Source organism: Camelina sativa, chromosome 13 (genome assembly GCF_030686135.1).
Source record: "Camelina sativa cultivar CO46 ecotype springtype chromosome 13, ASM3068613v1".
Taxonomy (NCBI): domain Eukaryota; kingdom Viridiplantae; phylum Streptophyta; class Magnoliopsida; order Brassicales; family Brassicaceae; genus Camelina; species Camelina sativa.
In genome coordinates, this window is record NC_141892.1 from 10070322 (window position 1) to 10097691 (window position 27370).

Genomic DNA, 27370 nt, shown 5'->3' on the forward strand with positions numbered 1-27370 from the left:
TTAAACGAATTAAACAAATTTTATGTTGCTTTACTTTCATTTTGGCATAATTATAGTTCTTATAATTACTAAAAAAAATTTGTGACATAATTTTTTTAACCATAAATTTTTTTACTCTAAAGATATTTTGGATGAACAACTGGTGAAAATTATCTACTCGAGTACAATGATTTTATGACCAATCCAATAATAGTTTTTTATTGAGAAATTGAAAGAAAGTTAATATAACATAATAAAATTAAAAATTTGAAAATTCTAAAGAATTCAAAATATAAACTTTCTAAACAATCAAAAATATGATATATGTCATAATCACGTTAAAGGATCGATGACCTGTTTACTCCTCAGAAGTATCGCATTGTACCAAAATTACTTAGAACTATGACCTCGTCTCAAATATTCTCGAATCGTAAGTTCTCAACTTATTTCTACCAATCAAAAGTTCTCATATATTTCTCTATATACCTGGATTCTTATTACTTACAAATTTTTTTTTAGATATAAACATATAAATTTTATGTAGATTTAATGCTATTATTTTAATTAGCTGTTTTGAAAAAATAATAATTTTTGACACATGTCAACATCTCATTAGTATACTTGACACATGTCATGATCTTTTTATAATAAGATTTTATGATTAGTAACTTTTTTATTTCTTGATTTTTAAAAAAGATTTATTCTTTTCCAATTAGAAATTTATGTAAAATTGACACTTGTCACGATCTGGTGAGTTAGTAATTTTTGAAATTGACACATGTCACGATCTGGTGAGTTAGTAAAATTTTTTTCTTTTAAAATAATAAATTTGTGTAAAATTGACATTTGTCACGATATGATGAGTTAATAATTTTTGAAATTGACATATGTCACGATCTAGTGAGTAAGTAACTTTTGAAACCATATTTTATATAATAAGATATTTTATTTAAATATACAAATAAATACACAACTCGAATAATTTATAATATTGTATTTGATAGAACGGCAAGATGTTCGATGAGGCAACATTAAAACGACAAAAGTTTCAAATAGAACGGCGCGTGACGGGTTGTATCGGCCAAAAAACCTTTTCCTTCCCGGACCGGCTTCAACCTCAGTAAGTAGAAGAACACTTTATAAGTCTCTCTCTCTATCTCTATCTTCTCCTTTGTGGTAACTTACTTGAAAACCCATAAGTCCATAACAATGAAATGTTGACTCTTTGTCAATTCCCATGGTGATTTCCAGTGTGGGTTTCACTTGCAGATCATATTTTCATGTTCGTACTCTTCAGTACCACCACCGGTTATGGAAGGTGTGAACTCTTTTTCCAATTTTATTTGAACCATTAACACACTTATAATTCTGCTTACATGTTTTAATCTTATTTCGGCTGTTTCGGTTTTTAGATTCGGTTCAACACTGTTGCTGCTGCAATTGAGACAATTGATGACTCAGATGGTTTCATCAAAGACAACGGTGATCGTCAAGACAAGGCTGCTGATCGAACAAGTAAGCTTAAGTTTATGATTTAGTCATGAATTCATTGTTGTTAGTCATAATGTATTCTACAATCTTGTTGATATGTCAAACATTTTTGGGTAGATACTAATTAGTTCTTATATTTTTGTTTGATTTGATTGATTTGGCAAATGAAAGGGGGTTGTGAGTGGAAGCAACTGAATTCAAAAGACCTTGGGATAAGCAGTTCAATGATTGCAATACCCACTAGAAAAGTGCTTAATGGCCTTAAGAGCAAAGGTTGATGATTGATAGTTTTAAAGTCCCTTAGATTTCTCCTAAGTATTCAAAACTTTATTCAACTATGTCTCATATTATTGCTTATGTAATCTCTAGGACATGATGTTTACCTTGTGGGAGGCTGTGTACGGGATCTTATTCTAAAGAGGACACCGAAAGACTTTGATATACTCACCTCTGCAGAACTTAAAGAGGTTGGTCCTGTTTTTTTTTTTTTTTTTTATCACAGTTTACATTATCCCAATCTGATTTTGAGTTTTTTTTTGGGCTTCGATGATGCTTAGGTTGTTCGGACTTTCCCAAGATGTGAAATTGTTGGAAGAAGGTTTCCTATATGTCATGTACACGTTGGAGATGATTTAGTAGAGGTTTGTTTTTAGACTAGTCTATTTATTTCTTTCAAACACACGTTGGAACAAGCTTTTGTGTTTGAATTCACATTGCTTTTGTTATTTTTTCATTAGACTTTCTTTTTATGTAAGTAGGTTTCGAGTTTTAGTACCTCTGCACAGAATTCCCGGGGAAACATGAGAACAGAACTCAAAGAATCGAGTGGCTCAGATGGTGACGAGGACTGTATCCGTTTGAATAACTGTTTGCAACGTGATTTCACAATTAATGGGTAATCACTGTTAATACTTCACTGGTTTTGTTGTTTCATTAGTATTTTCAAGATTCTCCTTCCTCATGTATCTTTGTGTGTTTACATTGTTTTTCCTACCTCAGGTTGATGTTTGATCCATATGCCAAAGTGGTATATGACTATCTTGGAGGAATAGAAGATATTAAAAAAGCTAAAGTTTGTGAATGTATTCTACTTTAATTTGCTTTCAGATAACAATTTCAGACCATTTTTGGTGATTTTACATTTATTCTCAGTGTGGTTCTCCAATCACAGGTTCGAACAGTGATTCACGCTGGCACATCGTTTCAACAGGACTGTGGTAAGTTTGTCAAAAGAAGATATAATTTTCCCTGTAACCTATTTATTTAGTCTCTATAGAGTGAAAACTTATTAAGCTCATCATTTATGACATTTCCAGCTCGGATTCTTCGTGCCATTAGAATTGCTGCACGTTTAGGTTTCAGAATGTCCAAGGAAACATCTCATTATATTAAGAACCTTTCGTTGCTAGTACAAAGACTTGACAAGGTAGGCTCACACTACACCATCTATCTTCTAAATTAGAAATATACAATCTTTGCATATTGTGCTAGCCTATATCGTGTTCATGGATGATTCTGTCAGGGAAGGATCTTGATGGAAATGAATTACATGTTAGCTTATGGATCAGCAGAAGCTTCTTTAAGATTGTTGTGGAAATTTGGGATCCTAGAGATTCTTCTACCAATTCAGGTAAATGGAAGCATGGTTTGTTTCTGTCTCTTTGTTTTGCCTTAATTACTAATGTTCGTCTATTACCTTTGATTTCACAGGCAGCGTATCTTGTACGTAGTGGTTTCAGGAGACGTGACAAAAGGACTAACATGCTTCTGGTCAGAAAGAAGGCGTCTCTTATATAGTTCTAGATGTGATTGTCGTTTACAAAATCGAGTCAAGAAACTGAAACTGAATTCTTTGATGCAGTCTCTCTTTGCTAATTTGGATAAACTGTTAGCGCCTGATAGACCTTGTCACAGCAGCTTATGGTAAGAAAGATCCTCATCTGAATTCATGTCTTATCTTATGGAGTTGCGCATTTCTCCTCCTTCTTAGTGTGGTATGATATCATATCTAGAAAATTTTATAGGATAGCAATATTGGCGTTTCATAAAGCACTAGCAGATCAACCTCGAAGTCCTTTAGTTGTAGCTGCGTTTAGCCTTGCTGTTAACAACTGTAGAGATATTCTAGAAGCAGTGGAAATCACAAAGAAGATCACTAGGCCACACGATAAAAGCTTCATCGAGCTAGTAGAGCGCGAGGAGAATCTTAACTTCGAAGCCATGTTGGACGAAGTCATGGATCTTGATGCATTTATCAGAGATGCCTTAAACCAGATGACTGATGGATATTTTATATCGAAAGCTATGGCAGCTTACCCTCAAGCACCGTATTCAGATATGGTAATAAAAATCTCTTCAACAAATGTTTACAATACAAAGTGTGAAACCGATGTCCTAATATGTTTTGGTTACTTGTTGGTAGGTGTTTATACCGTTGCAATTGTACCTGAGAGCAGGCAGAATCTTCGAGTGTGTGAGAAAAGAAGAGAGACAACAAATGGGATTTGAGGCGAAACAAGGAAGCAAGATCGAGTATGGTTCGTTACTCTCAGGGGATTTTCCTGAAATTAGACATGTCTTTGCTAGGGTAGTGTTCGATACTGTTTTCCCTTTAATTCCATCTCAAGAATTGTAAACAAAAAAAAAACAACTTCATCTTTTGAGGTAAAGCTTTGAGTCCTTTTATTTGTCAACGATTGCTTATTTGACTTGCCTTTGAATCATAATCTAGTACCAGTAAAGCACTTCATAAGTCATATATGTAAGTATCAATAAAATAATTAAAATCAAATCTGTAGTTGACTAAAAAATAATTAAAGAAGGTTCCATATTTTCCTCCGGCAAATCTAATCTTAAAGGCATGTGTTCTTCTCCGCAGTAAACGGCGTCGTTTCTTTACTCTTTCCCATTTTCCCATTTTTATTTGTTTAAACTGCTTACCAAAATCCCTCCCACATTTTTTTTCAGAGAGAGAGAGAGAGAGCTGAGAGATGGATCTCACGACGAGGGCGAGGAGTCCAGTGTACGCTCGTCATCAATGGACCAGATCATCTAACGTTACGGAATCGAGATCGTCATCGATGTCTCCCGCTCATCGAAATCAGCTCGGTGGCTTATCTACCGTCAAACGGACTCAGAACGTAGCTACTAAGGCCGCTGCTCAACAGTTAGCAAAGGTTATGGCCTTACATAACAAGGACAACGAGGAAGATGATGACGATGATGATGATGATGATGACGACGACGATCATGATTTCAAATTCGCACAACCTTCTTCTGGAGGAGCTATCAACGGTTCCTTCGCTCGACGTAATCGATCTCAGTCACCTGCGGTATAATTAAGATTCTAAGAAACAGATTCGGATTGATTGAGATGAGTTAGTTTTGGTGCTTATTGGTAATTTTTGTTTGGTATTATGATTTGATTAGATAGGTAGAAACATCATTACAGAGCAAGTGACTTCAGTGCGTTCTTCATCTACTGGAAGGCCATCAACGTTTGGTAGATCGTTACCTCCGAACGCGTCTCCGGTTTGGATGCCGAATAAGGCGTCTTTGAAACCTCCGGTGATTATTCCTCCAATTGATCATTCATTTAAGGGTAGAGATCAAAGGTGAATAAAAAAAAAACATATTCCTTCTTATTGTTTGTCTAGGGAACATGTTGCTTCCTTGCTTGAGTTTTGGTTTTGTCTGAGTGATTACTCTTACTTACACATATTTGATGTTTTCAGATACTTTAGTGATGTACCACGCTTGGTAAACTCGAGAGATAAGGGGTATCAGCGAGAAGCTTCAGCTCTTCGAGATGAAGTATTGTGGACATTTATTTTTTAAACCTTGTGGATTTTGCAGATTAATGTTATATTTTAAAGAAGATTTTGAGTTGAGAGGTTGACTTTATGTTAATTTTTCAGGTGGATCTGCTACAAGAGGAGAATGAGATTGTATTGGAGAAGGTTCAACGTCTTGTCTTGTCACTAAATTTTTTTTTTACATATATAATCTGTCCTCCTCTGTTTTTTCATAACAGTTGTTCTGGATTACAGCTTTACCATGCAGAAGAAAAACGCGAGGCAGCAGAAGCAAGGGCTCGGGAGCTTGAGAAACAGGTTTCGATCCACTTTTCATTACTAGTGCATCTTCACTGAATTTGTACTTTCGGTTTTTGGGATAGAACTATGGTCTCTTTATTGACAATAGTAGTGTATCTTTCATTATCTTGTTGAAAAAAGCCTCTTGTCTTGTATCTATATTGTGCATCTTAAGGTATGTCTAGTGAGGTTGCCAAAAAAAAAAAAAAAAAGGTATGTCTAGTGAAAGACAGAATTTAGTTACATACCATTATGCAACTGTAACCCGGAGGAAATATTTAGGGTGTTTGATTGACGAAGCATAAATGCAAATCCGATGAAGTTATACTATGATATCAGTATCATAATAGGGACAAATCAAGTGAAGATGCAGACAGCTTTGAGGCCATACATACACGCAAATGCGATGGAACAAATACTCTTATGTCTAGGAAAAGTAGATCCAATTGAATTTGCATACATATAACTTGGAATGACATGTTGATACTGGCAACTAGTGACAGATTCATTTGTTTTTTTTCCTTGTCCTAAAAGGTTGCTTCTCTTGGAGAAGGAGTGTCTCTGGAGGCCAAATTGTTAAGTAGGTGAGATCCTGTGACCTCTTTTTCTTTCTTTTATTTAGGATATATGGCACTGTCATAATGGCAGTAGTTATACAGCTCATGATGAATTGTGATTTCCTTCAGGAAGGAAGCGGCATTGCGCCAACGAGAGGTTAGTGTGTAGAGGAATAAAATATCTTTTATCGTTTCTTTGGTCGATCTCTAACTTTTGCTCAAAGAATAATTTATGGATATTTAGACTGATTTGCTGGCATAATGGTACCTGTTAACAGGTTGCTCTTAAGGCTGCTAACGAGAAAAAAGATGGGAAACAGGATAAAGTTGTTTCCCTACGCTCAGAACTTCAGGTAAGTTATACTGTTTGCATTGGTTTCATAATATGTGTTATATTCTAATAAGCATGATGAAATCATGTCTCTATGTTCAGAGTCTGAAGGATGAGGCCGCAACAGCAGCAGAACGGCTTCAAGAAGCAGAGTCAGAAGCAAAGGCTGTTCGTACGATGACTCAAAGGATGATTTTAACACAGGACGAAATGGTATGTTGAGAAGTCCCCAGTCTCGTTAACCCTCATGTTTAAAGATTTCTGATTGTATGGAAAAAAATGATCATCTAGGAGGAAGTAGCCTTGAAGAGATGCTGGCTTGCCCGGTATTGGGGTTTGGCAGTGCAGAATGGTAAGTGATGCATCCATTTTGTACCACCATAAATTTTGCTTCTCGAATCGGTGTTAAGTTTCTGAACTTTAGAATGTTTTCTCATGATACACATTCTCAGTATTCTCTAATATGGGCCAAAGGCTTATATTTGCTTTTCCTGTGGCTTCCGTATATAGGCATTTGTTCGGACATAGCATCATCGAGGCATGAAAAGTGGTCTGCTTTGGCCCCTCTTCCACTTGAGCTGGTCATATCTGCAGCACAAAAGGCCAAGGAGTTATCTCAGGATGAAGGCTAGTCTAAAATACTTGCTATATTTATAAAATGGACAAGGTTGCCCTGATATTTTTCTCTGCATCATCTTTATTTACCACCACCCTTTTGGAATTGATCAGGTGGGAGTGATCACAGCAAAACTGCTAGATTTTCAAAGGATATAACTGGTGAAGGAAATATCGAAAGCATGCTTTCAGTTGAGATGGGTTTGAGAGAGCTAGCGTCCTTAAAGGTACCATTAACTGATGTCATCCACCTTACTTTATTTACAATGATGAGGTTCCCCTTGAGATCTTCTACAAGTGCATTTTTAAATTTAGGTTGAGGATGCCGTTATGCTTGCATTCGCACAGAAGAGAACACCGAGTTTGGTTCGTCAAGGTATGTATGCTATATATCATCAATTTGTACACAATGACAATTGTTATTACTAGTCAGAGAGATTTTAGGTCTGTTTTCTCCCATCTTACAGATTCCAAAGGGCATGGAGAACTCAGATTTGTGGAGACATACGGTAAGAGAAGAGTCTCCATGTACATTCACATATTAAACTTGATGAAAGTCTTACTATGCTATCACATATTTCTCAAATGCAGAGATAAAAGAAGCGGAACAAGAAGATGTTGCCTTTAAGCAGGTAAGTTTGTTTATACTGTCACATTTAGTTACTAGAGATGGTAATTTTTGGTATATTATGGTTGGTAAGTAAACTTATACCAATGTGGTTTGGTTATATATATGCAGGCGTGGCTGATGTACTTCTGGGGTAGAGCCAAACTGCACGGTGTAGAAGAAGACATTGCTGATGAACGCCTGCAGTTTTGGATCAGCCGTAGTGAAGGAAAATTTCCATCTTCTCAGGATGTCGTCGACGGTAATAAACTTATCCAATTGAAAGTTTCCTTTATCCTACTTGTGATTCTAACTAACATAACACTAAGAACTTGGTTCTCTTTTTCCAGTGGAACGAGGTTTGTTAGAGCTAAGGAAACTAGGAGTAGAGCAACAATTATGGGAAGCTTGTCGCAAAGAAACCGATCAGCTTCTTCCATCTTCATCTCCTACCTCTACTCTCTCAAATCACAACCTCTAACTCTTAAAATTTATAGAGATATATCAAATTGCATTCCATTATGTAAAAACAAAACATCATCAATTGTAACATCTTTATTAAGTATTATTAATCCCCAAGAAAAAAGAGAGAGAGCTAAAAGTCTAGCCATTTCTGAAAATAAACACATGTAGTAGGGGAGATAGCACCACCAGGTGAACAAAGCCCAATATGAGGACAAGCACCACAAGGAATCGAAGCAAAAGCTCCAGCTCTAGCCTCACCATTACCAGATTTTTTCCCAGTCAACCTGTAGCAAACTTCTCCAATCCTGGTAGAAGCAAACTCGTTCAATCCAGTGCTCTTCACCTCAATGATCAGATTATCCAAAACCAAATTCTTGAGTATCTCCTTAGTCTGCTCCTCACTCAACTTCTCCTCTTTAACAAAATAAGCACACATAACATCCAAAGTAACAACCCTATGCCTATGCCTCTCCAAAATCAACACACTTGGCTTTCAAATCTTCGATCTTGGACACGTCAAGGGTACCATCAGTGTACCATTCCCCACCAGTGAGTTCTTTATCAGGCTCAAACTCAACAGCTAGAAAATGTTTATGACCTCTGTTGTTAATGGTTGGTACGTCTTTGATGAGACTCTTCTTCTTGAGAGAATTGACCAGTCGAGTAAACAGAGTCGGTGGGATGGTTTTATCGGCTTTAATCTCGTACATAGTTGCTCCTGTTCCTTGCTTGCTTCTAATAAAATCGAGAAGCTTCTTCTCGTGTGCTTCGTTCGGATCACGTCCCGTTAATTTCGGCTCTGGGCGTCTTCGTTTACTCATTGCTCCCCCTAAAAAAAAAAACAATCAAACAAAACTTGATTTTGCGAAAATAGGATTGATTGATTTGATTTACAAGAAGAAGAAGAAGACGAAAAGGTGATAAAGGATTTGGTGAAGATCAGATTCAATTTTACCTCTATGGAGATGACAGATTCTTGGAGGATGAAGTATCCGGCGAATTCAGAGGTATAAGGAAGAGAGACTCGGTGACTAGAGAACAGATGTAAACCCTAGCTCTGTTTATTTTTATTTTGTTAATATTTATAATTTCGGAAATAAGTTGACAAAATATTAAATTTCCATTTTCTCAATTCAATATTAGCACTAACTATTTTTATTTTCAACACAGTTATGGGGCCGTGAAGTTACTAATTATGCAAATATAAAAGAATGAGGAGTTTAAAGAATAATTAAAGAAATAAAAGGGGTCTTTCTTTATAAATCATTATTCTTTTTTTTTTTTTTTTTTTTTTGTCGGCAAATTTAAGATATCTTGCGACTTGATCTTCGCAGATACAAAAGCTGACATTTTCTAAAATTAAAATCAAACTCTGTGAGACGAAGCTTTTCTTTTCTTTTTTTTTTCCAATGGCGGAAGAAGCTGAGAAGAAGCGAGATCATACGTTATTTTCTCAAGTAATCCTTTTAATTTTGCTACCCCGTAAATTTAATAATCTATCATTTATTCACCCCACACTATTTGCGTTCATCATTTACCTCCCCACATTTTTATCATCACCTCTCTCTCTCTCTCTCTCTCTTTTTCGTAGAGCCAGATTTTGAATTTTTTTTGTTTCTCTGATTTGGGAGAGATCTGATAATTATGGTGATATCGCAGGAGAAAGACGAAGAGAAAGATATCTACCTTGGTCACGACGAGCACGAGTCTCCTCTTCCTCTCACCGTCACTTCTCGTGTAAAATTTGCTTTCGATCCTTGGTTGATTCGTTTTTATTGAAAGCTTCTTCATTTGATTTATAATTTCTTGTTGCAGGTTTTGTACATGTTAGGAGATATAGCATCTGGTCCAGCTTATCGTTTTACTCAATGGTTGGATTTGGTTCGTAAACGAAGTGCTACTTACGGTTCCTCTGGCTTCCCTCACCGCCTTCACCGCTTCGATGATTTGATCACTAGGTTTTACACCTTTTATCTCATTTTCTGCTATGTTTTTTTTTTTGAATGTTTTGAGTATCAGAACCAATGTTTCTATATTAGGACATTAGTTTGGTTTTTTCAATTTGGAAATGACAGTTGTTGATAGAAGAATTATGCAGTGCAGGTGAGAGGAATGCTGATCCGAAGAGTCCACCAAGTAAGCAGAGTTCAGAAATTAGTTTGTGGGAAAGGCTTGGTAAAGCTTCTATTGTGGATATCGAATCGAGTTGTTTTTCATGGAACATGTTGTCTTCTCTTCACCATACTGAACATAGTAGTAGTACCGATCATTCTGAAGAGGACCAGAGTAAACCTCTTGAGGTATATATATAATTATCCTTATTATCTTGGATTGAAAACAATCTTCCATCAACCAGATCATAGGAGGATCTTTTGACGTTATACAGGTTACGGTGAATTCTGGGGGAGTTGTTTTCTTTGCCCTGTTCAATAGTTCCAGCGGTGAAGATGCTTCTCGAAAGGAAGAAGCAGCCGTTATAAAATTTGCATCATCAAGGATGGCTACGCAATCAGAACGTCTTGGTTATGAGTTTTCCAAGTGGCTAGGAGTGCAGATTCCGCAGGTGCTTCTTTTCTTTGCTGTACTTCAAAACTTGTTGTATTGGTTCCCTTCTTGTCGTTTTCTTTTAATGAGGATTTATCATCATGAGACAGGCTAGAGTAATTCATAGCTGTAATCCTGAGTGGACACTAATCAGAGAAGCAACTGAAAAGGCACAAGCTAAAGCAACTTCGGAGGGAGATGAAGTTGGTGAAATGACATGTTCGGAACTTCTGGAAGCCCTTGAGCTCAGCCGTTGTCTTCTCTTAATGAGGTAAAAGCACAGGATTCATCTTTATTCTTTTTTACTTTTCTGTCTCCATTTTAGATTTTGACCATCAACATAATATTTACAGTTTTTTTGTTCTTTTGCTTTAGTGTTTAACGAGATAGTTACCCGACCATGTAAGGTGATCTTAAAATTAAGAAATTGGAAAGCTTGAATATAACATTTAATATTATACTTTTCAGAAAAATTAAGGCTGTGTTATGTTTATTAGATAGAAATGTGGGTTGTATTATAAATTAAAAACATCTAAAATAAAAATATGAGGTGCAATCATTTAATTGGCTATAAGTTGATAACAATAGTTTAACAGAAATGTAGTTTTGCCTTAATTGATAATAAAGATGACAGAAATAGTTGAACAAAAATCTAGTCTTACCTAATAGGATAATGTGAAATCTAGTCCTACCTAATAGGATAATTTAGGCATTGACCTTATTCCACACTTTCAAATTTACAATGTTAATATGTGATGTTTGTATATAATCTCTCTTCTAAACACTGGATTCTCAATTTCTGATGGCAGTTATGTTCATGGATGTCCAATGCTAGAGAGCATGAGTAGTTTTGAAACTGAAGAAAAAGCAGAGAGAGCTGCTGCAGCGCTAGGGAGAATCTTGGTGCTAGATCTAGTAATTAGGAACGAAGACAGGTTACCTTGTCGTCAGCTGAGATGGCGTGGCAACCCGGCAAATCTGTTATTAACAGATAGAACTGTGTCTTCAACAAAAAATCTTGAACGCTCATTTGAAGAAGCTTTTGATTCCGCCATCAAACGGTACCATCCAAAGGACTACAGATCCATTCAAAGGGAAAGAAGAGCTTCTTCCGTAGATAGCAGATCCAGGTTGAGTATCAGTGATCAAATGTTGGTCTCACAGTCGTCTGATTTTTCTGATATAACGGAATCACCTAAATCATATGACACTGGTTTAATGAGTCCAATGTCTGATAGATCAGTAGCTGCCGATTTTCACCTCGTTGCCATAGACTCGGGTGTTCCACGGCGGCCTCCTGCTGGAAAACGGACAAGCGACCAAGAGATTTATCCAAGATTAGTTGAGCTACTCCTCAATAGTAGCCAATATTCTTCAAATTTGTTACATGAAATAACAGAAGGAAACTTAGGAAATCCACTGACAGAAAATGGTGAAAAAACATCTAAAGTTCGATCTGTAGTAACACCAGTTGTACGTGAGTTCCGAAATGGTTTTCGTGCTGGTCTCAGGGATTTGCAAGAGTTTCATATCTTCCTTGTTACCCTTCATCAGAAACTAGATGTGTTGCTTCGCGCATTCTTTAGTATGATGGACAAAACAATGTATGCAGATTTTGATAGAGAAGATTTTGCTATTCCTGAATCGCCTTCACATATTCATGGGCATGAAGTGACTCATTATCCATCTCCCTCGAAAGATCGGGTGGCTAGTGATAGTGATCACAGTGAGGCGGATATGCAAAAATCAGTTCCTAGGACACCAAATTCAGAAAACAAAGAAGATGCTTGTTCGCCTAAGTCACGAGAAAGTTGGCATGGAAGATCCTGTAGAGGGGGAGAATCTCTTAGCAGTCAGCGTTTGGCAGCAAAGCTTCGAGACTTTCATAAATTTGCTAAGGTTTGTCGCTTTCTTGATTACTATGTTTGAATCAGTAGATTAAGTTCAGTCTTCTTGGATGGAAATTGTCAGCCATTTTCTCGTCCTTCAATCTGATGATACTTTTCATGGTGGGTCTAGATTGATGCGGAGTCAAATAAAGAACTAGACCAGTGGAATGAAACACTGCGGAACGAAGTTATGAAACTCTGCCAAGAGAACGGTTTCAACACTGGGTTTTTTGAGGGCAGTGATAATAACAGTTGCACTGATGCTTACGAGCTAAAGGTATTATTATGAGTTTTTGTTATTTCCTTTTATCCTGAACGTGATCTTCATTTCATAATATGTTTATTTGGCAACGGAACTCAAACATTGTCTCTCTTGTTTGCATTCTCATTCATAACAGGTAAGACTTGAGCATATTCTTGAGAGGATATCATTGATTTGCAAAGCGGCTAATACAGAGAAACCATCAATGATACAAGATAATCTTTTTATCGGTGGAGGACTGGCTGCTAGGTCAGTTTACACTCTTCAACATGTAGGTATAACTCATATTCTATGTTTGTGCGCAAATGAAATCGGGCAATCGGATACTCAGTACCCTGATCTGTTCAAGTACAAAAATTTCTCAGTAAGTGAACCTTTCTTCTCTGTTTCTTGATTATATTAGACGTTACCAATGCATTTTTTAAAGGAATTGGTAAAAAAATGCATCTATAAAGATGAGGGTTCTCTTCTTGTGTCTTCCCTTTGACCAGATAACCGACGATGAAGACTCAAATATCGAGAGCATCTTTCAAGAAGCTCTCGATTTCATCAACCATGGCGAGGAAACAGGTGGCAAGATTTTGGTTCATTGCTTCGAAGGTCGGAGTAGAAGCGCAACTGTAGTGCTAGCTTACCTAATGCTCCGGAAGTAAGTTTTTGGGGACAATTAGAATTTGTTGAAAACATTGGTTAAAGTAAGGAAGATCAACAAAAAATTGTCCAATTCGTCAACTCATTTGTTTGCTGGTGGGGTTAATAAACAGGAACCTCACACTTTTAGAAGCCTGGAGCAAACTGAGAAAAGTACATAGACGAGCTCAACCGAACGACGGGTTTGCTCGAATGTTAGTTAACCTCGACAAGAAATGTCACGGAAAAGTGTCAATGGAGTGGAGACAGAGGAAACCGACAATGAAAGTGTGTCCGGTTTGTGGTAAGAACGCAGGTCTAAGCAGCAGTTCTCTAAAGCTTCATCTCCAGAAATCTCACAAGAAACTGTCTTCGGGAAGTGTTGACAGTGCAATGAATATGGAGATTCAAAAGGCTTTGGAGGCTCTTCAACTTAGCACTGGCCGTGGCTCAAGTGCTAGCCCCAATTCTTTTCAGTCTCATTCTGGTTAGAGAGTCCGGTTTAGTTGTGTCAGTGGTTTGTTCTGGTCAAAGTCTCTAATCGAACATCTTTTACTTTTACTCTCTGATGAGAAAAACAAAAACTGATCTGTTTTGTTTCTTTCTGAAACGGATCTTTGTATTTGGTAAACAACTAAATAAAAAGTTCTAACTTTACCTCAAAGGTAGACTTATGTCCATGCATGATCGCGACGATGCAATGCTTAAGAGTTTCAACGACGAATCAATAATGGATTTCATTACCCTCCATCAGTTTTAAGAAGATTGTCATTTTAGCACTTTTTTATTGTTACAAAAAAGGATCTTCACTTTATGTTTTCAATGCATATTTTAAAATTAAATTTTTTTTCATTATTACTTCATCTGTTTTACAAACAGTGTCACTTTGACACATTTCACACAAATTAAAAAAAAGATTAAAATATACATATATGTTGTGTTTAATAGATTAACTTAGTCATAGATTATAGATTAAGAGTAAAATTAGGAAATCTAATATAAAAGATACATTGAAAATATAAAAATAAGGCATTAGAAATGTAAAATGACATTTTTTATAAAACAAAAATAAAACTCTAAAATGACACACAAAACAGAGAGAGTATTTGAGCTCACTAATTTGAAATATAAATATTTTAGTAAATTTATAAAAAGTAAATAAAAATTTATATCATTTTCTTAATTTGTATGCATTATGTCAAAATAACACCCTATGTAAAACAGATAGAGTGCTACATAAATTAGCTTGTCCAAAATTGGTAGCATAATCAAACAAAAGAGGTATAAAATCTGACAAATGTGCCCCTTAATGTTGTCTATATAATATTAAGGCTTTGAATGAATGATGCGGGTAAAGTGGACTAGTCCATTAGTGGTTTAGTCCACTTTACTTTTAGGCCCGAAAACAATCTGTCATTCTATTAAAAGTGGTATGTAGCTGGCCCAATCCACTTATTATTTGTCATACCACTACAGATTATAAGTTATGAATGGTATTTAAACGTAGTTCAATCCACAAATGGTGTTCGCCCTAAATGCCGCAGGCTGACAATTAACAAGAGTCAAGAGGCACCCCAAGAGTCGCCAGCACTTTATTCACTCCTTCACCACTCCTCTTCTTTCAAGGTATGGTTTTACTCTAATCCTTACTTGTGGATTGCAAGTTTTAGCTACACGATTTTAATATCAATGTGTGGATCTTTTAAGGTTTATGTTTGCAATAGTGTGGGAAATGACAAGAAATCTTTCCCGACAATCTTGAGGGTTATTTAGTAACCTTTGTTTCCCATTGAATCTAATCTAGTCGGATTAGATTCGTCACTATTTTAATATTTTTTGTGTCAGAAACGGTAGGTTCGTCACCATTTATGGATTTTCTGTGTTATAAACAGTTTAAGATTGTGATTTGTTTAACTGTATGGACCCTTTTATGTGTCATTCAAATCAACAACAATAAAGATTATATGAAGATTCATTATTATATTGATGTTCGCCATGTTCCTTTGCCTCTCGCTAGATCGACCATTTCGATCCAGCGACCAACGACAACATATGCTGTTCTTTTGCCTGTTGCTACTATCGCTGGAAACTGTCGTTGCGTTGTTTGTTTGCCAATTGCTACATATATTTTTAAAAATTAATAAAAATTACTTTTTGATAAATTACATTTCATAAATTAAAAACATACTTTCAAATAATTAATTTTATTTTAAGTTTATTCACTTTAAATTTATTAAATTTAATTTAATTATAATTTATTTGTTTAGAATTATATTTTATTATATTCAAATGATTTTGTTTTATTTTATTTATTATATTCAGTTATATTTAGTTTAGTTTTAGCAGTTTTATGTAGTAATTTTATTCTGATCATATTTAATTTTATCTATTTTTTTTTTTTTTGATGGCTGTAAAGATGCCTTTCTTACTCGTTTAACTTTCTTCAGCTTGTTTAGGGGTTCTGAAATGCCATAACAAATCCAAACAAGTGTATCTTTCTCTTGAAAGTGTCTTCATCAATGGATCAAGAAGCCTCCAGCGTAAATGTTATCGAGACATCCGATATCAAGGAACCAAGAACAGAAAATGTAGTCAAGGGATGGGAAAATCTGAACACCGACATCTTGATGCGGATACTTGAGGAACATTTTAGCATCAATGAGTTGACATCTGGATTAGAGCTAGCTCATGTCTGTAGAGGGTGGCGTGCGGTTTGTTGTGATCCCCTTTTGTGGGATACGCTCGACCTATCGCACCTGAACTCTATTTACATCAAAGCCGTAAAGAGCCCATATTTGTATGTGCCGCGCCGATGTGATGAGAATGTGACTCGGATCTTGAAACTCTTCATGAGCCTTAGCAAAGGAAACACAAGGACCTTGATTGTTAATTACAACTTGTTTCTCACTTGTGATATGCTTACTTACACCGCAGAAAGGTATATATATCCACTTTTTAATTAGTATTATTTCCTTCTCTTCAAATACTTACTTTGGCTCAATTTGTTGTAGGTGTCCAAACTTGAGACGCTTAGTGCTACCAGCTATGACTAGAATATCGAAAACGGGTATGCAAAATGCCTTGGGCTTCTGTGAAAATCTAGAATCACTAACAATACCAAGCCTCCATGACTCGCAATTTCTCTTTTCATCGATTGTCAAGAAACTGACATTCAGAGAGCTCAAGGTAATGGGTCACATCCATGCTGCATTCGCCGAAAAACTCGTTGAGCATCTCCCAAATCTCAAAGTCCTCAGCCTCAGATGCAATGCCATATACCGAGACGCCCTTTTGATAATCTTGGATGGACTAGAGAGCCTTGAGGTTCTCAACATCTCTCATTCTTACCTAGTGGTGAAGCAGGAGCATCCTGAGAAGAAGAAGCTCATCGTGAGGGAGCTTGACCAGACGATAATGGAGAAGGCCTCGAAGCTGAAGAGGTTTGTGACTTGTATGGAGTACATGACGTGTGTGATGTGCAAGAGGACGGAGAAAGATGGAGGACGCGTGAGGTGGAATAGGTACGAGGAAGGGCTATGGAAAACTGACGAAGTAAGCTCTCTTCATCTTTGAAGTGTACTCTATAAAAAAAATTTAGTGTATGTGTTTTTGGTTGACAAACCTGATGAATTACAGTTATTGTGTGTGTGTGTGTATGTGTGTGTGTGTATAGAATTAAGATGGGTATCTAGAATATATATGTTTGGTGATGATGCCAACAAAAAAAAAATGATAATTCAAGGAAAATACTTTTAAGTTAAAAGCACTAAAATGTTATGAAAATCAAATTAGAGAATATAAAAGTAACAAATATATTTTTTCTAGGTAATTCTATAATCCACTAGATTTTATTCTAAATCATCAAAAGAAAGTGTTTCCTCTTTAGTTGGTGAAATTTATATTTTAGGTAGCTATTTAGTTTTGGAGAAATATTAATAAATGGGGATCAAATAGAGATCGAATCCATTCCTTGAAGCAGAGTGGGTCCAAAATTGCAGTTGCAGCTCATGTGTTCTTTTAAAGACGTGAGGCTGAGAAGTAACGAAGAGACATAGAAAAGAGGACAATGACCAAAGGTGGTAACATAACACACGTATGACTCGTCCTCACTTTGCTGTCCACAAAATTCTCGATTTTAATTTTCTCTTTGCCATAAAAAATTTTAAAACCTACCACCGAATTTTCTCACAATCCCTCACAATTGAAACTGAAACTTTTAAAACATTCTTACCACTCATATGAGTATAATGGTCACACTACCAAATGATATATGTGAATGTTCCTTACGTTGGATTGGATAATGGTCACACACACACACTACCAAATGTTTATTATCTTATTCATCGAGTTGTTCGGATTTTGTAGAGTCGGATCTAAACAATATTTGCTATGCGAGTCGTGTATATGTTATGTGTCACTCAGTTTTAACGGAATATGTGTCTACTTCTAGCTTTAAAACTTGATTTGACAAAAACAAAATTGTATTCAATGCTGTAAATTAAAATAGAAGATTGTATAAATGCATTAATGCTTAAGGGGGAAAAAAGATTGCTCCGTCTTTTTCAATCACATCGTCTAAAGTTGTATATTTTCAAACAACAACCAAATTTACATCAACCATATATTTACAAACGATTGTAAAACCAACCTGCCAGTAAGAATCTCTTTAATACTACATATATCACTCATAGTTTAAATGTTAAATTAGGTCCACTATATGATCAGTTTGAAAAACTCGAAATGTGAACAATTTAATCATCGTCCTTTCGCCGACTACGAACGCATGAATTAAATACTAGTTTCCATGTTTGGCTATATAAGTAGCCACGACAACAAACTTGCACATTTTCTTACCTGAAATAGGATTAAATGGGACCTGCCCCTGTCCTAGTAGCAATAGTATACAAATGGATAAAATCAGAATCATACGTGGATTGGTAAATAAAGAAGGCCAATTATTTTTACTGAGGGAGAAGAAATGAATATTTTTATATTAATTAAAAAAAATTTGCTTTTGAATGGGATTGGTTCTTTGATTGGTCCGAATCCCCAGAAGAAGCTTACAACAACACAGTCTTTAACTCTGTTTTCATATGAACACTCTTCATCCTTACAAGCAGCAACGACAAGAACAAGAACAAGAACAAGAACAAGAAGCTAGACACGAATGGGATCTTTCTCTCTCCACCGTCGTTTCTTCCTCCTCCTCCTCCGCCTCCGACGTTATCGGTGCTATTGAGTTCGATCCCACTGATAACATCGTCGCTACAGCCGGGATTTCTAGAAAGATTCGTTTTTACGGCCTCCCTTCCCTCTTACGTACCAGCGCCGCCGTCTCAGGAGGAGTTTCTTTCGTCGATCAAGCCACCGCCTGCGAGTATTACATCTGTACGCCGGCGAAGCTCAGTAGTCTACGGTGGAGACCCGGGTCGGGTGGTCGGGTCATCGGGTCGGGAGATTACGACGGTGTAGTGACCGAGTACGATCTCGAGAAGAGAACGCCCGTGTTCGAAAGGGACGAGCACGGTGGCCGACGCGTGTGGAGCGTTGATTACACGCGTCACGGCGACTCGTCCGCCATAGGCGCGTCTGGATCGGACGACGGGACCATGCAAGTGTGGGATCCGAGGTGTCCACCGGAGGAATCTTTAGGCCTCGTACGGCCGGCGGGGATATGCCGGAGCGCCGTTTGTTGCGTCGAGTTCGATCCTTCCGGCGGACCAGCTGTGGCTGTCGGATGCGCTGATCGGAAAGGGTACATTTACGATATGAGAAAACTCGTTGACCCGGCGTTGACTCTGCAAGGACATAACAAAACGGTGTCGTATGTGAGGTTCCTCGACGGTGGTACGGTGGTGACGGCAGGCACGGACGGATGTCTGAAGCTGTGGAGCGTGGAGGACGGGAGCGTGATTCGGACGTACGAAGGGCACGTGAACGGTAGAAACTTCGTGGGGTTATCAGTGTGGAGAAACGGCGCGCTGTTTGGTTGTGGATCGGAGAACAACAAGGTGTTCGTGTATGATAAGAGGTGGGGAAAGCCGGTATGGGTAGACGGGTTCGAACCGGTTGGTATGAATTCTGGTTCGGATAAGCGGTTCGTGAGTAGCGTCTGCTGGAGGCAATCAGGTGTGGACCAGTGCACGCTAGTGGCTGGGGGATCTGATGGAGTATTACAGGTTTACGTGGGCAAAAGAAAGCCATAATACTATTCTCCTTAATTTTTTATCAATTAAGGAGAATGATGATGATATGAATTATTATGATGATGATGATAATGATGATGATGCTTCTTAGTTTCTTTTTCATGTTTTTTTTTTCCAAATTTAATTTACTACTTGAGGTTGATTTTTTATTCAGTTGTGAGAGAATTTGATGTTTTTTTTGTTGTTGTGTTTTTCTTATAAAGGAATTTTTTTTTTTACTTGTTCATTGGTTTTTTTATTGTTAGCAGAAATTTTGGATTTGTAATCCATAAATTATCATTCCCTATTTTCTCATAATGTTCTTTAAGTTAGATTATGATTACAAATCTAGCTATGTTGGCAGGTATTAGGTATATCAATATCATAAATTTATATTGCCTTCCTCTACCTTATCTAGTGTGCATATCACGAGATTAGTTTTTTTTTTTGCTTCTTTGGGAGCTTCACAAAAGAAAAAAAAAACAGACATTATGATTGATGAATCGTTTTCAAACCCTCTAATTACATGTTTATATCGACACAAAATGTGCACTACATTTCTTTAATAATCGTATTTTTATGGGCGCTTCACATCTTGCCAAAATGATGGTTTTATCTCCATTGATAACCTTGTTAAATATAAAAGACTTAAATCCATTAGGCAGTGGAATTTTTTGATGTGCAACTAAATGCATAATTCATGCATTTGTTGATTCGGAATCAATGATTCCAAACATAATTGAGCGCACGGATGAATATATATAATCCACGCTTAAGTATTATATGCATATACAAACGGCCGTCGTCTTAACCTAAAAACCAGCCGTCGCTCAAAGTTTTTCTCAGATCTGAGACCAGAGTGCAGTGGTTTCTCTAGCACCGGTTCTGGTCTCCCTGTTTTTCTTTCTTCCTTTAGTCCTTTGCTTTAGTTTCTGTTTAGTTTATGGAAAGTTCTTGGCCTTGGATTGGGGTTTTCTTTTTAGTTCAATCAGATTGTGCTTTTGGGTTGGCTTGTGTGTGTTATGTAGGAAGACTTCACTGGCTTGTTTTTCCCGATCACCTTTAACCTGGTTCTACCTATTAGTTTCCCATTTAGTTCGTTTCCTTTCTATGAAGAGGTTTTTTGTGTGAAGTTTTTGCTTGGCTCTAGGCTTCAGATCCTTCTAGTCTTAGGTGGAAGTTGTTGGTGATGGTAACCTTTGTAGATGAGTGTCGATTCTGGAATTTGAAGCTCATCAAATTGGTTGTGTTTCGCTCCTTGTCTTAAGCGTTTCCGAATCTGGAGGATGTTGGATTGCTTGTTTATGGCTTCTATCTAGGCGATCTTAACGCATCAGTAGTCTCGCTGCATTTGGAAGTGTATTGAGGTTCTGAATTGAGATTTACTTGTCAGGTTATGAAGTCTGGGTTGGAGAGATCATTTCTCATTGTGATAGGACGAGGCAGTTGTTGATTGATGTTTTGGCCGGGGGCAGCATTGATACAGCTCATTCTCATAAACTTCGGAAGATAAGGTTGATTTGGTGGTTTAGACATAGCATTTTCTTTAGCTATTATTGTTAGTATGCCTCTGTTCTTCGTTGTTGGATTCGTTCTCTTTCGATTTTGGTTTGTTACTTTCCTTCTAGTTGTTAGTTGTTTCCGGGGATTTATCCTTTGTCTACCGGCTTAGATTTTCTCTTTTAGGCTTTAGACTCGGGTATATCTCTATTTTCCGCCAACTTATGTATTTCTCAATGTAAACTTTCAAGAAGTATCAATAACATCAGATGACAAAAAAAAAAAACAAAGAACCACTATATGCTAATTACACTTGCTATATATCACCATCAACTAAAATATCTATGAACACAACACCAACACAAACCTACTTGCTAATGGTATGCAGACGTGTAACGCCTAACTTCGTATAATCGTATTATGAATAATATAGACTGTCGAAATAATATACACAATATAGATTTCGATTGTGACAACGGAACAAACAACACAAAATTGGCGGTGAGAGGAATTCTAGACAGACAAACAAACAAATATGTTTTGTAAAAAAATAGACAGAACATAACAAATACAACAAAGCAACTTCCGGATAGAGACGTACTAGAACTAGACCACAATATCTATTTTTTCTAATTTCTAACCTTTATGGTGCTTTCTTTCTTTCTAACAGTAGGAAAGAATCCGTAGCGACCTATATCAAATTATTACTTTGTAAGCTTGTATACAAAACTATCGTATCAAGAACAAATTCTGATTATACATATAACGGAGACATTGTGTCTATTACCGTATTTTGCGTTAACTTCACGACTTCAAATTCATCTTACATTTTTTCATGTCCAAACTCATACAATTATAACCACTATGGATTTGATGGGCTAGTATGTACTTGAAGAACACCCATAAGAATGTTCTTGTTATCTTCATCCTTTCTCGTTAGGTTCCTATAAATTTAAAAATAAAATTAACTTACATTCAAAAAAATAAAATAAAGACTGGTCAAAATCACTCTTTCAGAAATCAACGATCTCGGAGTAGTCTTTCTTCGTCTTCCCCTGAATTTTTTCTCGGTATCCTAAAAGTTGGTGGTGCTTATCTGCTTGACATTAGAGGATTGATTATGCAATGGAGAGTCCAACTAATTGTTTCAAATAACACCATTTTGTTGTCATTCTATGTTCTTGCGGAATTGAAGTAAACTTTGTTCTGTCTAGCGCTTGCCTTGTCAGCCTAGACATGGAGGATTGAATGCATTGTATTCTTATGGTGAAATAGTTTTCCAACGAGAATAATGACTCCAGAAACTATTTTGTAGTATGAATAACTAACTTGTATTCTTGTTATATATACAGAAGTGAAGAAGTTCACATCTTTTTTACCTTTATCATGAAACTACTGTTAATATGAATTATCTTTACTCTCTCATCCAAGATAGTTAAAACAATTAAGTAGATTTGGAGGGTTAACAAGTTTTACGAGTTGAACGTAGAAGATTTAGTTGGATGAAAGTGCGTAGACTTGTATTCTCGTCTGTGATAATCAAAGTCTCCAACAAAAAGGTGATCATCAAACAAAACATTAAAACATTTCAAAATCAAAGTCAAACCAAAATCTCCAGACTTTCAAATCTCCTAGACTCCAGTGAATGCCTTCTTTCCAAAGGCGGATGCACCAGCAGGGATCACCTTCAGCACATTGAACCTGACAGTCTTGGACAACGGCCTGCAAATAAATCCCAAAGAATCAAATATAGTTTCCCCAGCATTGGCCTATATCTTTGAAAAGCATAAAAGAGAAACCCAATATTCATATACCTGCATTGGCCAATGATGACATGATCACCTTCCTTGACACGGAAGCACGGTGAGACATGAGCTGGGATATTGGAGTGCCTCTTCTCATATCTGATGAAGGAGACAATGTACGTTAAAACTTAAAAACCATTTATGATATAAAACCGAGATGAACAGAGATCACAATCTGAGTTTTAGATGAACCACAAACTTACCGTTGATACTTCTTCACAAAGTGGAGGTAATTCCTACGGACAATGATGGTCCTCTGCATCTTGGCGCTGTGGCAAGTACCAGCTAAGATACGTCCTCTTACAGAAACAGTTCCAGTGAATGGACATTTCCTGTCAATGTAAGCTCCTGTTCCACAACAGAAAACAGAACATGTCTCAATTGTTTCAATCTTAAACTTCAGTTTACTATTTCAAATCTCATCAAAGCAGACACTCTAAACAATATTATAACTAAGAGACATATCTGATTATCACAAGATCAGTAGTGAAGAGAGAAATGCAGATTTCTATATAGCAAAACCTTAGCTTACACTACATTATCTACTCAGATCGAATCATTTGGAAATTGATAAGTTAACAGTTTCTCATTGAAGGATAAGAAAAAAACAAACCTTCAATGGCTTCACGAGGGGTCTTGAAACCCAAACCAATGTTCTTCCAGAAACGGTTCCCACCCTTCCCAGGTCTCTTTCCTTTGCCAGATTTCTTCGAGCTGAAAGAAACACACAAAACACCATTAAAAAACCCTCAAAAAATCGTATGAACCAATTCAAGAAACAAAATGGATATAAGAATCTTGAATTTCAACCTTAGGAAGACCTTGGGTTGCTTGAGAAAAGCTTTCTCAGTCTGCAAGAGAAACAAGAAGATGATTAGAATCGTAAAAGAGTGTTGAAATGAACACGAGGTGAGAATACATAGAGAAGGATGATAAACGAACTTGCTCAGCCATGGCTACTACTGATCGCTGCTCTCCGCGGAGCTCTGAAAGCAAAAAAGGCTGTAGGAAAATGCGAGGGAGGCAAAAGGAAGAAGAGATTGAAGTAATGAAGCTCCCCGGAAGAAACCCTAGTTTCCTTTCCACAGCTCTCTCTCTCTCTCTCTTTAGTTGGGTTTGGGCCTTCTTTTTTTCATGGGCCGTGATTCTCATTTTTTTATATCTTATTCATGATTGTAGACTTTTTTAGTTAGTAGTAGTGGCAATTTAACGACAAACAAAATAAAGGTTAGTAGTGGCAATTAGAGTACTCGGTTTGGTTCTGGTTCGGATTGGTTTTTAGCTTTAAGATCAAAACCGAAAGAAAATCAGTTCGGTTACGATTTGGTACTATTCGGTTGCGGTTGTTGAATCAAGAACCTATTAGGAACCAAAATATTTGGGTACCTATTCGGTTTTGATTCTAAATACCTAAATAACCTAAAAAAAATTGGGTATCTTAGAGATTTTGGTATTTTTTTGGATTTTTTTGGATATTTTGAGTATTTTTTTTGGTTATTTTGGGTTAGGTCTATTCGGTTATGGTTTCCTTATTTCGGTATTCTTTATTTTTTCAGATAAAGTTTGGTTATTCGAACATAAAATTAACTGATGATAATCGATATATATATATAATTGTATTTCAGTTTGATTTGGGTACTCAAAATATTCCGATTCGGTTACAGTTCTTTCAGTTCAAGAGTTTTAGAATTTGGGTATTTCACTAGTTTCAATTCGGTTTGATTTTGCTTTTCAGTTTGGTACCAATTTGGTAATTTCGATTTTAGTTTTTTTTGGCCAGAACTAGATTTGTGGTTATGTGGTGGCTAATTGTTCATGTTTCACATATCAAACCTCTTACTTCACATGTCAAACCACTTACTAAATCCGCATTTATGATAGGGGCCGGAGGATGAGAGACCAACGATTACGCCATAAAGAAAGAAAATCATATCATTGCACGTACCAATTCATAAAGCTAGCTAGGGGAAAAGCCTTTCAATGAAAAGCTGTACAAATTAATAAGATGTTTGGGTCCATTTGACCTTAATTTATATCTTTCTATGTTGCCAAATTAAATCCATATTACGCAAACTAGAAACATCATTACATCAACACCACATATTTCATGTGTTTTTTTTAACTTTTGACCATCGGAGATGATTTAGATTCATATGCACCCGAAAAGCTTTTTGGGAGCGGTTCCGGTGGCTCGGTACTTGGCAGCTAATTCCTCAGCTTTGAGTATCTCTTCTCCACGCTTAGCTTCGATCATCGCTCTTCTCTCTTCTGCCTCTTTGTGAATTTGAGCTATTTTGTTCTTCATCACCTCCACATACTCTGCCTTCTTTTTCTCCAATTGCTCCTGTTCGTCGATTCCAAATTTCACAAATTAAAGAAACCAGAGTTAAATCTGTAACCAAAGTATGTTAAATATTAGTTTGAAATAAAATTACTAATTCCCATTGTAAAAAAAAACTTACCTCCATTTTCTTGAGCTCAGCTTCCACAGCTGCTTTCTTGTTGTTCTCCCATGATCCAATTGAAGAAAGCTTCTTCTCAGCTCTGTTTCAAACATTTTCTTCAAAGTCTTAATGATAATTTCTTGGTTTAATATCAAAACTGTTTTACTAGTGATTTGATGGTAAGGAATCCGGTTATATAAATAAAATGTTATATGGATACAAATAAGATAAAAAACGTTACTTGTTCTCCACTTTGCATTTCTCAGCCTCTTCCCAAGCTTTGATAAGTGACAACCTCTTCTCTGTCTCAACTCTAGCCAGAACAGCATCTTCACTCCCAAAAATATTTTTTGAGCAAATTCAATCATTAATCAGAGTTTGTATGTAAGAGACACTGACAAACACATACATCCATACACAACCTTTATATCACTCAATATTAATGAATATAAAATCAGCTTTCAGTTTTTTTATGCACATCCATGATAACTAAACACCCAATTATTTACTCCCCAAATATGACCAAAACACTAATTAATTAATTACACCTATATATATCCTTTCATTTTCAGATTATATTAGTATTAATCATGAATTTATTTCGTTAATTACCTCGATTAACTGATCCTTCTTTCTTCTCTTCCTCTACTTGCTCTGCAATTAAAAAGTAATAATATTATAACTACTAATAAAGAACTATAATAAAACATTAGTGGAACAAAAATCTTTTGAGTTCTTATTTTCCAACCTAAAAATTGAAATAAATACAGATTTTTTTAAAATATTAAAAGGTCTAAATTATAAGACTGTTTTTAATCTTGAAAAAAAAACAAAAAAAAAGATTGAAACGTTATCAGTAAAAAAATTTCAAGAAAATCAGGTATGTTTGACTCTGATCAGTTAATCAATAGAAGAAAAAATATTTTCAGAAGTTTTTCATGATCGTTCAGCCAACTTGAGTAGTAATCTTGATATAGAAAAAAAAAAGAAGATAAATTAGAAAATTACTAGCGACGACGGGGACAAGAGCCTTGGAACCCTCTAGCTTCTCCTCCACCGGCGCAGGGGATGGAAGAACAGGTGGTGGAGCCACAGGCTTCTCTTGCGGTTGTGGAGCAACAACATCCGCCGCAACAACAGACTTCTCCTGTGGCTGTGGAGCAACATCCGTGGCAGCAACAGGTTTCTCAGCCGGTGATGGAGCTGGTTCCGTAACGGTCTCTGTCACCTTCTTAGGTTCCTCTTCAGCCATGACGTCGTCACGTAGGTACAACAACTAAAGATTACAAAGAGAATCGGAATGATTCAGAAGTATTTTTTTTTTGGTTTTTTAAGAGAGAGAAAACAAAAATATATTTAGAGAGATTAACTGTCGTCGTATTTTCAAGAAACTGAGCTGGATAAGTGTTTGGTAAGTGATATGTTCTGTTCCTCGTTGTCATAAAATGACTCACCTCCTTTCTTTATATATATTTTGATTTTGATTTTCTTCTTTTTTTAGCATCATTGATGCACGATCGATCATTACTTTTAAGATCATTAATAAAATCCATCCATATGTTATTTATATTTACAAATTTCACCTCATATGTTTTTTCATCAAATTTACGTACTCCAATCAATATTTCATGATGTTTAAAACATTCAAATTACTTCAAAGAGCGATAGTGTTGCAGTGGCCATTGATCGTTTTGATTCGCATTTTATAGATATCGTTACGATATAACATTATGGGCATTGGGGCTCTCTCTACATAGCTTTGGTACTCAAATAGAAATGTTTTCGAAGTATAAGGATTCAACGACAAATCGATAAGTCTTAGAATTATAGGAGTGGGACCTTTCGAATGTTGTTTAAACTTTAAAGAGGACATTAGAAACACGGAACCGTGATTAGGCCAGTATAACCGGTTTGCTATTCAGCTAAAACGTTACCAAACCGGGGTTTGTTATATATAGAGTTTCAAAAAATA

The 27370-nt window shown here is 36.4% G+C and overlaps 6 protein-coding genes and 2 pseudogenes across 11 annotated transcripts; 5 read left to right on the forward strand and 3 right to left on the reverse strand.

Moving 5' to 3' along the window:
- Positions 1 to 1081: 1081 nt before the first annotated feature.
- LOC104736383 (uncharacterized) lies at positions 1082 to 4163 on the forward strand. The gene is made up of 14 exons (XM_010456354.3): positions 1082 to 1297; positions 1392 to 1494; positions 1642 to 1743; positions 1840 to 1937; positions 2028 to 2111; positions 2229 to 2365; positions 2470 to 2542; positions 2642 to 2687; positions 2787 to 2896; positions 2993 to 3100; positions 3181 to 3240; positions 3332 to 3393; positions 3495 to 3810; positions 3893 to 4163. The coding sequence occupies exons 1-14, from the start codon at positions 1217 to 1219 to the stop codon at positions 4103 to 4105; spliced, it is 1593 nt and encodes a 530-aa protein (XP_010454656.1). The 5' UTR covers positions 1082 to 1216; the 3' UTR covers positions 4106 to 4163.
- Positions 4164 to 4393: 230 nt separating this feature from the next.
- LOC104736385 (coiled-coil domain-containing protein SCD2-like) lies at positions 4394 to 8166 on the forward strand. Its single transcript, XM_010456356.3, has 17 exons — positions 4394 to 4802; positions 4900 to 5084; positions 5205 to 5283; positions 5388 to 5429; positions 5520 to 5582; positions 6099 to 6148; positions 6251 to 6278; positions 6400 to 6474; positions 6555 to 6665; positions 6744 to 6804; positions 6963 to 7079; positions 7182 to 7294; positions 7383 to 7443; positions 7535 to 7576; positions 7659 to 7699; positions 7807 to 7936; positions 8025 to 8166. The coding sequence occupies exons 1-17, from the start codon at positions 4461 to 4463 to the stop codon at positions 8153 to 8155; spliced, it is 1671 nt and encodes a 556-aa protein (XP_010454658.1). The 5' UTR covers positions 4394 to 4460; the 3' UTR covers positions 8156 to 8166.
- Positions 8167 to 8176: 10 nt separating this feature from the next.
- On the reverse strand, positions 8177 to 9232 carry LOC104736384 (uncharacterized; annotated as a pseudogene). Its single transcript, XR_015577930.1, has 2 exons — positions 9095 to 9232; positions 8177 to 8968 (listed from the first exon to the last, which is right to left on the reverse strand). The product of XR_015577930.1 is annotated as an uncharacterized LOC104736384 (transcript).
- Positions 9233 to 9411: 179 nt separating this feature from the next.
- LOC104736386 (dual specificity protein phosphatase PHS1) lies at positions 9412 to 14128 on the forward strand. 2 transcript variants are annotated; one of them, XM_010456357.3, is made up of 11 exons: positions 9412 to 9596; positions 9799 to 9876; positions 9955 to 10097; positions 10238 to 10439; positions 10526 to 10702; positions 10794 to 10954; positions 11493 to 12582; positions 12703 to 12849; positions 12971 to 13198; positions 13326 to 13483; positions 13599 to 14128. In XM_010456357.3, the coding sequence occupies exons 1-11, from the start codon at positions 9549 to 9551 to the stop codon at positions 13954 to 13956; spliced, it is 2790 nt and encodes a 929-aa protein (XP_010454659.1). In that variant the 5' UTR covers positions 9412 to 9548; the 3' UTR covers positions 13957 to 14128. The 2 variants fall into 2 exon arrangements, with proteins under 2 accessions (XP_010454659.1, XP_010454660.1); XM_010456358.2 differs by having other exon boundaries at positions 10243 to 10439.
- A 786-nt stretch (positions 14129 to 14914) lies between these two features.
- On the forward strand, positions 14915 to 17160 carry LOC104736387 (F-box/LRR-repeat protein At3g48880-like). 3 transcript variants are annotated; one of them, XM_087481218.1, is made up of 4 exons: positions 14915 to 15090; positions 15482 to 15545; positions 15912 to 16402; positions 16476 to 17160. In XM_087481218.1, exons 3-4 carry the CDS (start codon positions 15984 to 15986, stop codon positions 17035 to 17037), a joined length of 981 nt encoding a protein of 326 aa, XP_087337344.1. In that variant the 5' UTR covers positions 14915 to 15090; positions 15482 to 15545; positions 15912 to 15983; the 3' UTR covers positions 17038 to 17160. The 3 variants fall into 3 exon arrangements, with proteins under 3 accessions (XP_087337344.1, XP_010454661.1, XP_087337345.1); XM_010456359.3 differs by lacking the exon at positions 15482 to 15545 and having other exon boundaries at positions 14919 to 15090; XM_087481219.1 differs by lacking the exon at positions 15482 to 15545 and having other exon boundaries at positions 14989 to 15090; positions 15921 to 16402.
- A 1208-nt stretch (positions 17161 to 18368) lies between these two features.
- LOC104738129 (WD repeat-containing protein RUP2 pseudogene) lies at positions 18369 to 19888 on the forward strand (annotated as a pseudogene). Its single transcript, XR_015577931.1, has one exon. The product of XR_015577931.1 is annotated as a WD repeat-containing protein RUP2 pseudogene (transcript).
- Positions 19889 to 22647: 2759 nt separating this feature from the next.
- LOC104736388 (small ribosomal subunit protein uS17x) lies at positions 22648 to 24119 on the reverse strand. The gene is made up of 6 exons (XM_010456360.2): positions 23897 to 24119; positions 23765 to 23805; positions 23568 to 23668; positions 23158 to 23302; positions 22964 to 23053; positions 22648 to 22871 (listed from the first exon to the last, which is right to left on the reverse strand). The coding sequence occupies exons 1-6, from the start codon at positions 24104 to 24106 to the stop codon at positions 22781 to 22783; spliced, it is 678 nt and encodes a 225-aa protein (XP_010454662.2). The 5' UTR covers positions 24107 to 24119; the 3' UTR covers positions 22648 to 22780.
- Positions 24120 to 24860: 741 nt separating this feature from the next.
- On the reverse strand, positions 24861 to 27072 carry LOC104736389 (remorin 1.4). The gene is made up of 5 exons (XM_010456361.2): positions 26407 to 27072; positions 26011 to 26052; positions 25640 to 25727; positions 25417 to 25498; positions 24861 to 25298 (listed from the first exon to the last, which is right to left on the reverse strand). The coding sequence occupies exons 1-5, from the start codon at positions 26648 to 26650 to the stop codon at positions 25104 to 25106; spliced, it is 651 nt and encodes a 216-aa protein (XP_010454663.1). The 5' UTR covers positions 26651 to 27072; the 3' UTR covers positions 24861 to 25103.
- Positions 27073 to 27370: the final 298 nt, after the last annotated feature.

Excerpts from the sequence above, each read along its gene's own strand:
- LOC104736383 (XM_010456354.3), top strand. The coding sequence starts at position 1,217 with ATGGTGATTTCCAGTGTGGGTTTCACTTGCAGATCATATTTTCATGTT. Across the intron at positions 2,688-2,786 it reads ATCGTTTCAACAGGACTGTG|CTCGGATTCTTCGTGCCATT; the intron begins GTAAGTTTGTCA and ends TGACATTTCCAG. Across the intron at positions 3,101-3,180 it reads AGATTCTTCTACCAATTCAG|GCAGCGTATCTTGTACGTAG; the intron begins GTAAATGGAAGC and ends TTGATTTCACAG.
- LOC104736388 (XM_010456360.2), bottom strand. The coding sequence starts at position 24,106 with ATGAGAATCACGGCCCATGAAAAAAAGAAGGCCCAAACCCAACTAAAG. Across the intron at positions 23,054-23,157 it reads TTTGTGAAGAAGTATCAACG|ATATGAGAAGAGGCACTCCA; the intron begins GTAAGTTTGTGG and ends CTCCTTCATCAG. Across the intron at positions 22,872-22,963 it reads GTCATCATTGGCCAATGCAG|GCCGTTGTCCAAGACTGTCA; the intron begins GTATATGAATAT and ends ATTTATTTGCAG.
- LOC104736385 (XM_010456356.3), top strand. The coding sequence starts at position 4,461 with ATGGATCTCACGACGAGGGCGAGGAGTCCAGTGTACGCTCGTCATCAA. Across the intron at positions 5,583-6,098 it reads CTCGGGAGCTTGAGAAACAG|GTTGCTTCTCTTGGAGAAGG; the intron begins GTTTCGATCCAC and ends TTGTCCTAAAAG. Across the intron at positions 6,279-6,399 it reads CGGCATTGCGCCAACGAGAG|GTTGCTCTTAAGGCTGCTAA; the intron begins GTTAGTGTGTAG and ends ACCTGTTAACAG.
- LOC104736389 (XM_010456361.2), bottom strand. The coding sequence starts at position 26,650 with ATGGCTGAAGAGGAACCTAAGAAGGTGACAGAGACCGTTACGGAACCA. Across the intron at positions 25,728-26,010 it reads AGAAGGATCAGTTAATCGAG|ATGCTGTTCTGGCTAGAGTT; the intron begins GTAATTAACGAA and ends TTGGGAGTGAAG. Across the intron at positions 25,499-25,639 it reads AAATGCAAAGTGGAGAACAA|AGCTGAGAAGAAGCTTTCTT; the intron begins GTAACGTTTTTT and ends TGTTTGAAACAG.
- LOC104736386 (XM_010456357.3), top strand. The coding sequence starts at position 9,549 with ATGGCGGAAGAAGCTGAGAAGAAGCGAGATCATACGTTATTTTCTCAA. Across the intron at positions 10,440-10,525 it reads ACCAGAGTAAACCTCTTGAG|GTTACGGTGAATTCTGGGGG; the intron begins GTATATATATAA and ends GACGTTATACAG. Across the intron at positions 13,484-13,598 it reads GCTTACCTAATGCTCCGGAA|GAACCTCACACTTTTAGAAG; the intron begins GTAAGTTTTTGG and ends GTTAATAAACAG.
- LOC104736387 (XM_087481218.1), top strand. The coding sequence starts at position 15,984 with ATGGATCAAGAAGCCTCCAGCGTAAATGTTATCGAGACATCCGATATC. Across the intron at positions 16,403-16,475 it reads CTTACTTACACCGCAGAAAG|GTGTCCAAACTTGAGACGCT; the intron begins GTATATATATCC and ends AATTTGTTGTAG.